This window comes from Trachemys scripta, chromosome 5, assembly GCF_013100865.1.
Source record: "Trachemys scripta elegans isolate TJP31775 chromosome 5, CAS_Tse_1.0, whole genome shotgun sequence".
NCBI classification, from domain to species: domain Eukaryota; kingdom Metazoa; phylum Chordata; order Testudines; family Emydidae; genus Trachemys; species Trachemys scripta.
This window is the reverse complement of record NC_048302.1, coordinates 138,851,656-138,867,414: the sequence shown is the minus strand read 5'-3', so window position 1 is coordinate 138,867,414 and position 15,759 is coordinate 138,851,656. Positions and strand designations below refer to the sequence as shown.

General features: G+C 52.6%; 1 protein-coding gene across 1 annotated transcript in view; it reads left to right on the top strand.

The window, feature by feature from the left end:
• Nucleotides 1-15,759, top strand: part of DCTN1 (dynactin subunit 1) — a gene marked incomplete at its 3' end in the record, with an annotated part of 104,372 nt that overhangs the window by 76,123 nt on the left and 12,490 nt on the right. The window contains exons 9-16 of the mRNA XM_034772558.1: nt 2,138-2,335; nt 5,113-5,317; nt 8,709-8,787; nt 10,631-10,790; nt 12,871-12,975; nt 13,351-13,542; nt 14,234-14,350; nt 15,148-15,300. Of these exons, the coding sequence (XP_034628449.1) occupies nt 2,138-2,335; nt 5,113-5,317; nt 8,709-8,787; nt 10,631-10,790; nt 12,871-12,975; nt 13,351-13,542; nt 14,234-14,350; nt 15,148-15,300 (1,209 nt within the window). The remainder of the gene's footprint in view (nt 1-2,137; nt 2,336-5,112; nt 5,318-8,708; nt 8,788-10,630; nt 10,791-12,870; nt 12,976-13,350; nt 13,543-14,233; nt 14,351-15,147; nt 15,301-15,759) is intronic.

Here is a 15,759-nt window from a genome sequence, read left to right as displayed (position 1 = left end):
GAATTATTCCAGCTTAGTACTAATGTGGATACGAGAACGAATGGATATAAACTGGCCGTGGGGAGGTTCAGGCTTGAAATTAGACGCAGGTTTCTGACCGTCAGAGGGGTGAAATATTGGAACGGCCTTCCGAGGGAAACGGTGGGGGCGACGGACCTGTCTGGTTTTAAGATTAAGTTAGATAAATTTATGGAGGGAATGGTTTAATGGTAAAACATAGTAGTCAAGGAAAACCAAGAAATGGTAGGTAAATTGTATAATGGCCGACAGGGGTCAGGCTGGAGACTCTTGCCTATATGCTCGGGGTCTTACTGATCGCCATATTTGGGGTCGGGAAGGAATTTTCCTCCAGGGCAGATTGGCTGAGCCTCTGGAGGTTTTTCGCCTTCCTCCGCAGCATGGGGCAGGGATCTCTAGCAGGAGGGTTTCTGCCAATTGAAGTCACCTAAAACAGGATTGGGGACTTCAACAGCAGAGTCCAGGGAAGGGGTAGGGACGGTTTTATGGCCTGCAGCATGCAGGGGGTCAGACCAGATGATCATAATGGTCCCTTCTGACCTTAAAGTCTATGAGTCTATGAGTCTATGAGACCGTATTTGGTCCTGCCATGAGGGCAGGGGACAGGACTCGATCTCTCGAGGTCCCTTCCAGCCCTAGAATCTATGAAAAAAAATGTTTTAGGGAGAGTCAAAGCCCCCTTGGAGCGTGAAGGGCTTCAGGAAGAGATGTTTCACCTCAACGGGGTGGGACCCAAGAGGGCTGCATTAGAAGCTTGCCAGGAATTCTCATGCACTGGAGTAGATTGCAGCCACCTTCAACTTTGGTGTGGAGGAGACACTTCAGGTCCCAGCATACACAGCTCCATCTTTGAGCAAAGGCTGCTCAGATCAAGATGGAGTGTTGCTTGCTGGCACCAGAACCCTCTGTGGGCTATCCCTGTAAAAGGTCAGGATGTCTTTGAACTGGGTTTTGAAAGCTAACCGGTACAGTCCAAATTCAGCCAGTGACTCTTTGTCCTAACAGAGCTGAGTGACTTCCTGTTGATGCTGGTTACCTGGATTATCTTTCAGTGGGAAAGATCTAACCTGCTTGTCTCTGGAGAGCCCACTGGTTAGAAAAGTCTGGAAGAGGGCATTGCAGTCAGACCATGTGGCTAGTTTGTGGTTCAGAGTGGAGATGCCTTTATGGCACTGTCACTTTGCCGAGAGATCAGGGCCATGCTCCATCCCTACCTGGGTGAAGAATTACACGTGTGCTTGCACTGAGCCTTTCCTTCTAGAGATGAAAGTGTCCAGAGCCATGATTCCAAAACCTTCAGAATCCAACGTACACCATCTCTCTTAGCCGTGCTTAACCCCCTTTGGCATAGTAACCGCCCCATCATATCGGAGCGACTGACGGGGGAGAGATGGGAAAGGATTAGGGTGCCTTTGACACTCAGTAGAGTAACCCTGTGGCATCAACTAATAACTCTCCAGTTTACAGTGGGCACAATTTGCATGTGTCTGCGAGTTGTTAAACTTCGTTTAAATAAGCTTAAAGCATTAGTCATTACACATGCTATAATTTAAAATCCCATTGCTTGTCACATTAGAGCCCCAGTCCTGTTAGTGGAGACACTTTTTCCTTGCATGTGTCATTACTCTGACCCCTAGGGGCAGGAGAGGGGAATTAGAGGAGTTAATTTTGTACATTATTGGTTTTCAGAAGGGCTGAGCACCAGGGGCACAGCTCCTTTGAGGACCAGGCCATCTCTCAGCACATCGAGAAGTATTAACCGTGTACAGTGGGTGAAATGAAACTCAATGAGATTAAAACATTGTACAGGCTTTGGAAGTGGAAGAACAAAGTGAATGAAATTATTCTAAGAGGCCTTTAATGAGGCTGCTATTGGAAAAGGGTTGAGTGAATTCTGAGGACTGGGTCAGACTTAGAAGGTTTTGTTGCCTGTGCATTAAATTAGAGGTATTTGGAGAAATCCATTGTTACATGCATCCGACGAAGTGGGTATTCACCCACGAAAGCTCGTGCTCCAGTACGTCTGTTAGTCTATAAGGTGCCACAGGACTCTTTGCTCCATTGTTACATGACATCTCTACTTCTCAGAGTAACCTCCCATTTTCCCCTGGCTGTGCAGGAGGAGGAGAACCTGCGTTCTCAAGTCAGAGACCTGGAGGAGAAGCTGGAGACTCTGAAGATGAAGCGAAATGAAGACAAAGCAAAGCTGAAAGAGCTGGAGAAATACAAGATCCAGTTGGAGCAGGTGCAGGAGTGGAAGAGCAAAATGCAGGAACAACAGGTTGACCTCCAGAAACGTCTAAAGGAGGCCAAAAAGGTGAGCATCTTCCTGACAGGCATGTGGCAGCAGCCAGAGCTGTGCAGCTCACATTAATGACACCTCAAGGGAACCAGTAAATTCAAGGCTATTTAATTGTTGGAAATCAGATTGGGGAGTTCTTACTTTATTGTTTGATACATCCACTAGCATAAAAATATGAACTCCCCCAAATCCTGCCTTTTGAAGAGATGTGGGCCCTAAAGCAACCTGTGACCACAACACAGCAAACATTGGCTCTTGTACTGACTTGAGAATGCAAAAGCCAAATGGAAGTAAACTACGTTCAGTGCTGAATTAATTTGTACAAGGCGCTAAATATGGCTGGGCCCATTATCCTGGTGGCATCTTCCTGTGGTTTATTTTGGCCTATTTTCTCCCCATATCTGAGGCAAGAGTTTTGTCATGGAGCCACGCTGCCCAGCTTTAACCAAGCAGTGCTTCGTATAATGTGTCCCTTCTGCCAGGGGCGTCTGCAGATTCCCACTTGTGCCTCGTGATGAAAGCACCTTGACCCGATGGGAACCTTCTGGAGAGCGGTGGCCATTGGGCCTCTCCCCTCTTCCTCCCATCCCGGAGGGGCCCAGGGGTTCCCCCCTTCTCTTCCTTCTAACTACGGAAAGTGCAGCGGGCTCCAGTCACACACACTGTCCTCAACGCTTTCCTCGTCCTTTTCTTTCATCTGCCCTAGGGGGCAAATTTTGTTTGTAGTTAGTCAATCAGTCAGATTCCTTAAAGGAGGAGGAGAGGAGATGCTGTGGCCTGGGCTCCATCCGGCAATCAGTTAAACACATTACAAGCCTCCGATCAGATCCAGGATGCTGGTGCTGTTAGTTACAGAATCACATTTTAATGTGGTGCTTCCTGTGTGGCCATGTTCGGATGCATGCACTCAGTGCGCTCCCTCTGGGAGAGGGTTTTCTTCGTCCAGTGCCCCCTCTCTCAGACCCTCACCCGGAAAGTAAGAATGGACCTGCCTCCCTCCCCTTGCTATCACACGCCTTTGGCATGTAGGTCCCAGGATATTAGAGAGACCAGGTGGGTGAGGTAATATCTTTAATTGGACCAACTTCTGTTTTCCAAGCTTGTCTCACTCACCAACAGAAATTGGTTCAATAAAATATATTCGCTCACCCACCTTGTACATCACAAGTTTTAGCAGCCAGTGTATTTGGTTCTGGAGCACTGTTCCCTTGATTCCAGGTGGGACCTGATGAGTGAGTTTCTCTTCGGCTTCCAGCTTCGACTCTGTGGGTACTCTGGGGCTGGAGCACCCATGGGGAAAAAATGATGGGTGCTGAGCACCCACCAGCAGCCCCCCAACCCACCCAGTGCCTCCCACCCACCGAAAGGCCGCTCAGGTCAGCACTTCCCCCTCCCTCCCTGCGCCTCCCACCCACCACGAACAGCTGTTTCATGGCATGCAGGATGCTGGGAGGGAGGGGGAGGTGCTGATCTGTGCAGCCCCTCGGTGGGTGGGAGGGACTAGGAGGAGTTGGGGGCGTGGGGGTGGGGCCTTGGGGGAAGGGGTGGAGTGGGGGCGGGGCCTGGGTCAAGAGAAAAGAGAAGTGTAGACCCTAATACAGCCGCCAACCTGCTCCGTACCGTCTGCTGGTGCCATCCTCCAGGGACGGCCCAGCAGCTGTCTGTTTGATTGGCGGGGACAAGCCGAGATCACTGCTCCATTTTAACAGGCTAGGCTAAATGCCGTTACTACAAAGAAAGGTATAAAATATGCTTGATGTGTGTCCGTACTGAAAATGCAGCCCTGGCCTGTGAGCCAGTGCTGGGGCTTGGCGCCTTCTGTAAGGTGCACAAAGAAAGCAGCCCATCAGACCTGCCTTTTGCCAGGGTAACTCCTTGCTTAGATTTGAGTGATCCCCAATTAGGGTCTGGGGAACTGCCCTTAATGAAAATGAAACAGTTGTGTCCTGTTGCATGTAATACTTCAGAATGTAACCTGCTGGTACCGCCCATCCTGGTTACCAGTGGAATCAGGAATTCATCACGCAAAGGTTAAATCTGAGGGCAAGTCTACACTACAAAATTAAGTCGACCTAAGTGACATGGATGTACAGCCACCACAGTCATTGAATCGGTTTTACACACCCCACTGCGCTCAGCCGTGTGGGTCCTCCCCAGGAGCACGTGCACCCATTGAGCTGCCAGTGTGGGGCACTGTGGGATGGTTTCTGAAAGGCAGCAACAGTCGATGTAAGTAGCACACTGTCTACACTGACAGTGTGCCAACCTAACTACATCGACTTCACCTCCGCAAGAGGCATAGCGCTTGTGTTATTAAGTCAGGGTAGTGACGTACATCGGTAGGAGCGACAGTTTAGTGTCGATGCCTAGAGCTAGGTCCACATAAGGCAGGTTACTTCGACCTAACTCTCTAGTGTAGACCAGGCCTGCGTCTGGCGGCGTGACTGGAACTGGTTCTCTCTCCTTGCTCCCAGGTGGCCTCTCAGCCCCTGGGTTACTGCTCCTGGGTGGAGGAGGGAGGGGTTGGGAGTGCAGTTGCTGGGCTGAGTGGGGATGAGGTGCTGAGGTGGAACAGAAATCAGACCGTTTTCATGGCAGTGGCCTTTTCCCCTGCACGCCCGGCTAGCTGGGATTTGACTCCATGCAGTCCCCCTACGGGAACGCTGTCCCAGCCAGGAGGATCTGAGCCATACAGCTGGGTAATGGTTTTGGCTAGTGACCGAGTCTGAGTAGCGCCCCTGTCCCGTCAGGGCTTCCATCGCAAGGTGTCCTCACCCTGTTTCTGCCTGCAGGAAGCCAAAGATGCATTGGAAGCCAAGGAGCATTACATGGAGGAAATGGCCGATACGGCTGATGCTATCGAGATGGCAACTCTGGACAAGGAGATGGCGGAGGAGCGGGCCGAATCCCTGCAGCAGGAGGTGGAGTCCCTGAAAGAGAAGGTGGAATATCTCACGATGGACCTGGAAATCCTGAAACATGAGATAGAAGAGAAAGGTGAGAGGTGCGGGGCCCACCCACTGTGAAATGGCCTTGGGGGAGGGTCCTGTGTTAATGCAAACCTGGGCTGGGAAGTAAATCTACATGTGAGGGAGATCCCATTGCTGTGATGAGTGCAGAATAAATACCAAGCTACACTGATACATCCTGCACCCGTTGGAGTCAGTGGGAACCTTGCCATTGAGGAGTTAGTTTATTTCATGAATGGCAATCAATAAGTCACTAGGAGCAGATGGGATTCACCCAAGAGCGTTAAAATAAATAAATAAATAGAAGGCTCCAGATGCTATCCCAGCAATTACAGACTGGTGGGCCTGACTTCAGTACCAGGCAAATTGGTTGAAACTCTAGTAAAGAAGAGAATCAACAGATGAACATGATTCGTTGGGGAAAAGTCCCCATGGTTTTTGTAACGGGAACTCCTGCCTCTCCAATCTACTAGAATTCTTGGAGGGGATCAGCAAACGTGGACAAGGGGGATCCAGTGACTATAGTGTACTTGGAATTTCAGAAAGCCTTTGACAAGATCCCTCACCAAAGGCTCTTAAGCAAAGCAGGCAGTCATGGGATAAGGGGGAAGGTCCTCTCATGGATCAGTAACTGGTAAAAGAGAGGAAACAAAAGGTAGGAATAAATTATCAGTTTTCACAGTGGAGAGCGGTAAGTGACGGGGTTCCGCAAAGAACCTTGGTCCCAATACAGATATCAGCATATTCATAAGTGATCTGGAAAGAGCTGTGAACAGGTGGCGAAGTTTGCAGATGGTGCAAAATGACTCAATATAGTTAAGTCCAGAGTTGACTGAAAGGAGTTACAAAAGGATCTCCCAAAACTGGGTGACTGGCAACAAAATGGCCAATGAAATTCCATGCTGATAAATGCAAAGTAATGCTCACTGGAAAACAGCCCAATTATCCATATAAAATGATGGGGTTTAAATGAGCTGTTACCACTTAAGAAAGGAATCTTAGTGTCATTGTGGACAGTCCTATGGAAACATCTGCTGAATGTGCAGTGGCACAGAATGTTAGATAATAAGACAGAAAATATCACAATGCCGCTGTATAAATCCATGGTGCACCCACATGTGGAATACTGTGTGCAGTTCTGGTTTCCCCATCTCCAAAAGATATACTGGAACTGGAAAAAGTACAGAAAAGAGCAACAAAACTGATGAGGGGGATGGAACAGCTTCCGTATGAGGAGAGATTAAAAAGACTGGGACTGTTCAGTTTAGAAAAGAGACGACTAAAGGAGTGGATATGCTCAAGGTCTATAAAATCATGACTGGTGTGGAGCGTTACTTACCCCTTCACATAATAACACAAGAAGCTAGGGTCACTCAATGAAATTACTAGGCAGCAGATTTAACACAAACAAAAGGAAGTATTTCTTCCCACAACACACAGTCAACCTGTGGAACTCCTTGCCAGAGGATGTTGTGAAGGCCAAGACTATAACAGAGTTCAAAAAGGAACTAGAAAAGTTCCTGGAGGATGATCCATTAGTGGCTATTCATAGAATCTCAGGGTTGGAAGGGACCTCAAGAGATCATCTAGTCCAACCCCCTGCTCAAAGCAGGACCAATTCCCAGCTAAATCATCCCAGCCAGGGCTTTGTCAAGCTGGGCCTTAAAAATCTCCAAGGAAGGAGACTCCACCACCTCCCTAGGTAACCCATTCCAGTGCTTCACCACCCTCCTAGTGAAATAGTGTTTCCTAATATCCAACCTGGACCTCCCCCACTGCAACTTGAGACCATTGCTCCTTGTTCTGTCATCTGTCACCACTGAGAACAGCCGAGCTCCATCCTCTTTGGGAACCCCCCTTCAGGTAGTTGAAGGCTGCTATCAAATCCCCCCTCATTCTTCTCTTCTGGAGACTAAACAATCCCAGTTCCCTCAGCCTCTCCTCCATAAGTCATGTGCTCCAGACCCCTAATCATTTTTGTTGCCCTCCGCTGGACTCTTTCCAATTTTTCCACATCCTTCTTGTAGTGTGAGGCCCAAAACTGGACACAGTATTCCAGATGAGGCCTCACCAATGTCGAATAAAGGGGAACGGTCACGTTCCTCGATCTGCTGGCAATGCCCCTACTTATACAGCCCAAAATGCCGTTAGCCTTCTTGGCAACAAGAGCACACTGTTGACTCATATCCAGCTTCTCGTCCACTGTGACCCCTAGGTCCTTTTCTGCAGAACTGCTACCTAGCCATTCGGTCCCTAGTCTGTAGCAGTGCATGGAATTCTTCCGTCGTAAGTGCAGGACTCTGCACTTGTCCTTGTTGAACCTCATCAGGTTTTTTTTGGCCCAATCCTCTAATTTGTCTAGGTCCCTCTGTATCTGATCCCTACCCTCTAGTGTATCTACCACGCCTCCCAGTTTAGTGTCATCTGCAAACTTGCTGAGTGTGCAGTCCACACCATCCTCCAGATCATTAATAAAGATATTAAACAAAACCGGCCCCAGGACCGACCCTTGGGGCACTCCGCTTGAAACCGGCTGCCAACTAGACATGGAGCCATTGATCACTACCCATTGAGCCCGACGATCTAGCCAGCTTTCTATCCACCTTACAGTCCATTCATCTAGCCCATACGTCTTTAACTTGCCGGCAAGAATACTGTGGGAGACCGTATCAAAAGCTTTGCTAAAGTCAAGGAATAACACATCCACTGCTTTCCCCTTATCCACAGAGCCAGTTATCTCATCATAGAAGGCAGTTAGGTTAGTCAGGCACGACTTCCCCTTGGTGAATCCATGCTGACTGTTCCTGATCACTTTCCTCTCCTCTAAGCATTTCATAATTGATTCCTTGAGGACCTATTAGCCAAGATGGTCAGGGAGGCAACCCCGTGTTCTGGGTGTCCCTAAACCTCTGTTTGCCAGAAGCTGGGAATGGGCACTGGGATGGATCACTTGATGATTCCCTGTTCTATTCCCTCTCGGGCACTGGGCATTGGCCACTGTTGGCAGACAGGACACTGGGCTAGATGGTCCTTTGGTCTGACCCAGTCTGGCCATTCTGATGTTAGGATTTGCCCCTGTGGGATTGCTGTGATAGCTCCTTAGACATCCAGCTAAATGCTTTCAATCCTTTGCATACAGTTCGGTTACTTGGCTTTGTAGCGCTGGTCAGTAGGAAGTGGTAGGACCCTTATTCACAGACTGGTCAGTAGGAAGCAGGAACTCGCCAGGTCCCATTACCTCTGAGTTTGAGTGGGAGTCCGGCTGCCGGAGGCGATAGGCTGGTGGGTTAACCCCCTGAGCCTTGTCCTCCCAACTCCCAGGTTTAAAAACTTAGTTGCTCTTGAGAGAACTGCCTCTGGATAACAGCTGATTTTCCTTCAAATGCTGGGTAACGTCTCTCTGCTTCTCCTTTCTCCAGGCTCGGATGGGGCTGCATCCAGCTACCAGGTCAAACAGCTAGAAGAGCAAAACGCGAGGCTCAAGGAAGCTCTCGTCAGGTATAACGCTTCCTCCCTATTAAATCTCCTCCTCTGTGATATCACCTCTGCAGATCCTCACTGCAAGCTCCCATGCCCTGCCACCTGGCAACAAAACCTGCCTCAAAGCAGTGACCCATGGACCTCTGTTCTCAAGCCAGGGTATTAACCCCCTAGTCCCACACAGACACACCTCCCAAATGCCCCTCAGTTCCTTTCTAACTCCGGGCACATCTTTTAAACCTCAGAGGAGAGGAAGTGGGATAGGTCACTGTGGGTCTGCTGAGGTTATAGATGCAGAGAACGTGAGATGCTGCAGAAAGCAACCACTCCGCTTTCTTCTGATACTCTGGCTATGAGCATGCTACTTAAATACAGGAGCCGGTTGATAAGGTGCGTGTTTGCTGTGGTGACCAGATTGGGATGGCTTCTGGCAGTGTCCTGCACACCTCCTGGCCAGGTGTCTACTGAACTGCTTCACATTGTGAAATGGATGTTGCATCTCTGTGTAGCCCCAACAGGGACAATTTCTGAGTGTCCTAGGAGAGAGCCTCCCCTGCATGGTCCCACCAATGTACCTGTTATAGTCTTCTTTGACTAGCCTCTTCAGGTCTGTAGAAGGTTCGTGCCGGGGCTTGACCCTCCTGGGCAGGAGGGGAGCCACACCGACTCACTACCAGTGGAACAAGCAAACAGTTAGTTCAGGGGCTCAGGCCCTCAGGCAGGGGCTGAGCAACAACACAGTGGTCAGGCTAGACCCAAGGCCCTATACCTGAGCGTTGGGTGAGGGGGAAGCCTGCCACCCGTGAGCGGGGTGGCAGGGGGGGACGCAGGCCCACCCACTCCACTGCGTCCCAGCCCGGGGCCCTAGCAGCGGCTGCTGCGAGTCAGTGGGGTATCCTGACCGAAACACACTGACATCGGCTCGTACGTGTCTGCAGCCTGACCGGGGTCAGCTACCCCCGGGCTACTTCCAGGTTCCCCCTCAGGGCCTACCTCGTCCGTGGCACCGGGCCCAGTCCAGTCCATCAGCATGGGTTCCTCCCGGCCAGGGCTGGGTGGCAGGTCCGGCAGCTCCTCGGGGAAGTCTGGTGTGGACTCAGGCGGCTCCTCCGGGTAACAGCAGGGGTGGAAGGGCCCTGGTGATGTCTTGCCTTCGGGGTTGGTGTGCGGGAGTTCCAACGGCTCCGCCCAATGATGGGAGCGGATGGGCTCCGGTGGTTCCTCCTCGTAGTGGGTTCGGGGCAGCTCTGGCCAGTTAGGGCCATGGCTTCGGAGGGCTCCCGGCCACACGTCTGCTTCCTGCAGTGGCTGGGGCCTCACTGAGCTCTGGCGGCAGGCTTTTATACTTCCTGTCCCGCCCCTTGACTTCCGGGGGGCGGGAACAGGCGGCGGAGGCTCCGCCCACTCGGGTGTCTGTAAGGGCACTCCCTCTGCTGGGCAGGAGGGAGCCACACCGAGTCACTACAAGGTCACAGTCCAAGAGTCTGATCTGCCCTGTTCCCATGAAGTTAGGTTACAAGCCGTATCCAGGGAGCTGAAACTTCTCTTCTCTGAGTGAATGTGCACTGATGGTTGCAAAGCTGTCTCGTTTGGGAGTCCCTTTACCATGGAACGGAAGTCTGAGCCCGCTCGGGTAAATGACTTCCCTTTGCACTCAGCATGGCTGCCCCAGTATCTCAGCACCGGGACCACAAGCTGTCCTGTCTGGGATGGTCACTGCTGGTGAAAGGACAGGTGTCCTATCCCAGCTGACTCGGAAGGGCTGCAAACACCTGAGGAAGGCTGTGATGGCAAGGACAGGGAATGGTCACAGTCCCTGGGTCCCTTTCCGTTTGCTCGGAGTGTGTTTGCTCTGTTTCAGGATGCGGGATCTGTCTGCATCAGAGAAGCAGGAGCATGTGAAGCTTCAGAAACACATGGAGAAGAAGAATTCAGAGCTGGAGAGTTTGCGTCAGCAGAAGGAGAAGCTGCAGGAGGAGGTGAAGCAGGCAGAGAGAACCATTGATGAGTTGAAAGAGCAGGTAAGTCAACCCCAGGTGCTTTGGGGCTTCAAAGAGAGTCAGGGAACTACTGCCAGGCAAATTGGTGTCTCCGGTGAACTGTTGGCGTGGGGCTTTTGCTTAGAAATCACACGCTTAGAGCATCCCAGGAGGCAGTAAGGGAGTCCCAGGGGATCCTGCTGTAGAGTGTGCCCTTCTCCAGCACGAGCTGGGTCGGACTCTGTGCTGTAGTTCATGCGTGGCTGCAGGCTGCTTCCTTGAATGGAAGAGACGCTTTGCACCTGGTGTCTTAGAAACCTTTCCAAAGGAGAGTCTAACCGATGTCTTACCACCTCTGGAATTCAGTGCCACCTAAACATGCTTGTCTTAGCATGGTGCGGTCAGGAGGACGGGCGAGTTACAGCCATGCAGAGGTTCTAGTGACGTTGTGGGGGTCCCTGGGGGAAGGTTCCTTATTGACTACAATGCAGCGTGCTCCCCTTTGCATTTTACGGGCTTCCTAGAGGCAGGCACTGAATGTCTGCTGCGGAAGAAGCAGGCGATACAGAACGGATACTCTAGCATGATCCTGGCTTGGTAGGAGAGTGATAATTATCACTGACACCGCTTGATCATACGCAAAGGGAGAGAAATAATGAATCCTGTTCAGATGTAAAGAGAGTGAGCTCCCATTATGCCTCTGATAAATCTGACCCATAACTTGTCCTGGGCTTCAGTGCAGAGCAGAGCGCTTTGGAAAAGCTGGGCTCAGGTCTGGCAAAGCAGTAAAAGACAGATTTCTTTGAGGCCTTTGAAACTGACTGGAGGTTGCATAAAAGCACATTAGGTATTAGTGTCATGATGTTCCAGGTTCTGTGGCCACAGTGGCTGTGAAGATTGAAGCCAGGTGTCTCTTCCCATCCCCTCACCCTGCTGGAACATTGAGTGTTCCTCTAGCGCAGTGGTGGGCAACGTGCGGCTCGCAGGCCGCATGCAGCCTGTCAGGGTAATCCACTGGTGGGCCACAAGACAGTTTCTTTACATTGACCGTCCGCAGCTCCCAGTGGCCATGGTTCACGGTTCTCGGCCAGTGGGAGCTGGGGCAAGCAGTGCAGGCCACAGAGACTGGGTGACTGGGCAATAAAATGGCAGATGAAATTCAGTGCTGATAAATGCAAAGTAGTGCACATTGGAAAACATCCCAACTATACCTATAACATGATGGGGTCTAAATTAGCTGTTACCACTCAAGAGAGGGATCTTGGCGTCATTGTGGAGAGTTCTCTGAAAATATCCACTCAATGTGCAGCAGCAGTCAAAAAAGCGAACAATGTTAGGAGTGATTAGGAAAGGCATAGGTAATAAGATAGAATATATTATTATGACCACAATATAAAGCCATGGTACGCCCACATCATAAATACTGCGTGCAGTTCTGGTTGCCCCATCTCAAAAAAGATATATTAGAATTAGAAACAGTCCAGAGAAGGGCAACAAAAGTGCTGAGGGGTATGAAACAGCTTCCATACAAGGAGAAATTAGAAAGGCTGGGTCTGTTCAGCTTAGAAAAGAGACAACTAAGGGAGGGGATAAGGGTAGAGGTCTATAAAATCATGAATGTGAATAGGGAAGTGTTACTTACCCCTTCACATAACACAAGAACCAGGGGTCACCCAATGAATTTAATAGGCAGCAGGTTTAAAACAAAACAAAGTATTTCTTCACACAACACACAGTCAACCTGTGGAACTCCTTGCCAGAGGATGTTGTGAAGGCCAAAAGTATAATTGGGTTCAAAAAAGAAGTAGATAAGTTAATGGAGGATAGGTTCATCAATGGCTATTAGCCAAGCAGGTCAGGGATGCAGCCCAATGCTCCAGGTGTGTCTACACCTCTGACTGCCGGAAGCTGGGAATGGTTGAGAGAGGATGGATCACTCGATAATTGCCCTGTTCTGTTCACTCTCTCTGAAGCGTCTGGCACTGGCCGCTGTGGGAAGACAGGACACTGGTTATATGAACCATTGGGCCGACCTAGGATGGTCGGTCTTACATTCTTATGCAGTGGTGTTGGAATGTGGGAGCCCAGGTCAGGGTTAAGCTTTTGAGCCCTGGGTCCTTAGGTGGATGCTGCGCTGGGTGCTGAAGAGATGGTGGAGACTCTGACTGAGAGAAACCTGGACTTGGAGGAGAAGGTCCGGGAGCTGCGCGAGACCGTCGGCGACCTGGTAAGCTGCCCAGCAGGCGGAGCTCTCTGCCATGGGTCAGAGAGGAATGAGACAGAACCCACGCTTGTTCCTTTGTCTGCGTGAGGTCTGCAGCCAGGCTGTTCGCAGGCCGGGGCGCAGCAGCGGGAGAGCGGTGCTGGGTGGGCCGTTCGCCTGCCACGGCAGAGCCATGCTGGATGCTGGACGGGCTCAGGCGAGGCTCAATGAAGTCACCAGGGTTGGCTGATCTCCCAAGCTCCCCCTGGGCACACTGGCCGCAGCTGATCTCCTGGTCAGCCCCGAAGCTGTGCCCCTTCCCTCCTCTGAAAGCCCCCGCTCCTGTGGCCCGGCAGGCCGAGCTGTGTAGCGGCAGCCCCCTCCCCTTCTTCCCGCTAGGAAGCCATGAACGAGATGAACGACGAGCTGCAGGAGAATGCCAGGGAGACCGAGCTGGAGCTGCGTGAGCAGCTGGACATGGCAACGGCACGGGTCCGCGAGGCGGAGAAGCGCGTGGAGGCTGCACAGGAGACAGTGGCAGATTACCAGCAGACCATCAAGAAATACAGGGAGCTGACTGCACACCTGCAGGTAAAGTCCTTGAGCACCACCTGCCACTGCAGAGGAGAGGGGACGGGCCCAACCCTGCAGGGGCTGCTGCTGGCACTGCAGACGCCCCCAGAACCAGCTGCTGGGGCCTAGGAGTTGGGCTCCTGGTTTAGACGGGATTTACCGAGAACGTGCAGCTAAGCCAGAGCACCCTGAATACTAGTTTACGCCGAGGGAAACGTCCTCCGATCGCTTGTGCTCCTGCTGCCTCCTGGCTACCCACCTGCTCCGCAGCGGGGCAGCGCAGGCTGGGAGCTGCTGGAACCGGTGCGCTAACGTGCTCCCAAGTGTGGGCGTTGCCTTGTGTCCCGGGGGCTGCAGGTATGAGAGACGCCCCACGTGAGCAGGTGGATGGGATTCCCGAAGGGTTCCTCGGGGTGCTGGCAGCAGGCAAGTGAGACCATCATGGAACTGCGGGCGGGGAGACGGATCTATTCTCCTCCCCACCCTGCGTGTTTATTCTCCTGGGCCCGGAGCAGTCTGCCCTGCGTCCCTTTGGGAACTGGTGCTAGGCCCAGCGCTGGGGCGACTCCTCAGCTGAGTGCACCCAGATACTCAGCTCCCCTTCCTCTTCCTTCCTTGCCTCGTACCACGGAGAGGCCTGGCCCCCCGGGGGTATTCAGGGCGAGGGGAGGGTAGTTCTGCTAATTCTCCCCTCTCCTCCTGCAATCAGGATGTGAACCGAGAGCTCACAAACCAGCAAGAAGCTTCTGTTGAGAGACAACAGCAGCCTCCGCCAGAGATGTTCGACTTCAAGATTAAATTTGCAGAGACGAAGGCCCATGCGAAGGTACGGTGAGCAGCTGTGCATGTCGGTGTGTAGGACCCAGGTGTGTGTATTCCCCAGTGCAGGCGAGAGCGTCCGGCATCGCTTCCTGTGCTCGGGCAGCTTCCAAAGGCTGCCATGTTATTCGGAGGGTGTCGGAGGCCTCCCCCCGGGCTGTGTCACTAGTGAGTGAGAGCACCCAAAAGTCTGCAAAATGGCGTAACTGCTGAGAAACACGCCTCTTCCCCATTGAGGCCACGGCTAGCAGTGTGGGCTAGTGGGCTAGCAGAACCCTGGCAGCCAGGGACGCCTGCGCGCTCTGGCACAGGCTGTGAGAACGGAGCACGTAGCTACTCGGCAGGGGTGCGGGAAGGGTGAGTGTTGTGGCTGGAGAAATCTGGCATTACCGGGTGGGGGCGGGGAAGGGGCGTAACCTTTGTTTTGAGAAACGGGGGCCCAAACTGGAACGTTTTTCGCACAGCAGCAAGTACCTGAAAATGGGGTTTTGTGACACAAACGTGTCCTGAGCCATGACGTGAACTTGCGCTGGCTGGAAGGACGGTAACAAGTGTACAGCCGGGATGTCGGACGTTTGCCTTCCTCAGGACTGGGACCCTGCCCTTCGGGGCCTGCTTTGGACCAGTGAAAAGGAAGCCGTGGGAATGTGGCTCTGGGAGGGGGTGGAAAGGGGCTTGGACTGACTGGCCCGTCTGTGCCCCCCGTGTAATGCCAGCGAGCGTGCTGGACGCCCGGGGAGACGCCTCGCGCGGTTCCTGGTCCTTTCTTCCAGGCTCCGTTTGAGGTTCCCTTTGTCTCCTCAGGCCATAGAGATGGAGCTGCGCCAGATGGAGGTGCAGCAGGCCAACCGGCACGTCTCCCTCCTCACTTCCTTCATGCCTGACAGCTTCCTGCGCCACGGAGGGGACCACGACTGCATCCTGGTGCTGCTGCTCATCCCCCGGCTCATCTGCAAGGTAGCGACGGGCTCGCGCCCCCCGGCCCGCCTGCACCAGCACCTCTCCCTTCGACACGCTTAGGGCAGGGAGCGGCAGAGGAGCAAAGCGAGCGGCTTGTTTTCATCCCCCTTCGGCTTATTTCTGTGCCTGAGCTGAGGTGCTCAGGGCCGCTCCATTGCCCCCGGGTGGCGCTGTGCGGCACAGCTAGGCCCTTCCTCCCGCAGGACTTCAGTGAGCCCCTCTCGCCCCCGAGCGGCGCTGCTGGGCTCTGGGCGTTGTCTGCCAGTACGGGGGCTGGGGGCCTGTGATGGGTTGCTCTCCTCACTGCTGGATGGCACCGCCTCCTGGCGGTTCTGGGGATTAGCTCTGTCTGTCAAGGCTGACAGCCCTTCCAGCAGGTACATGCCCTTAGTATCTCCTCTCACTCGGGAGCAGCATCCTCGTCCCTTTCCAGCGGCTCCTGCAGTCTCACGTCAC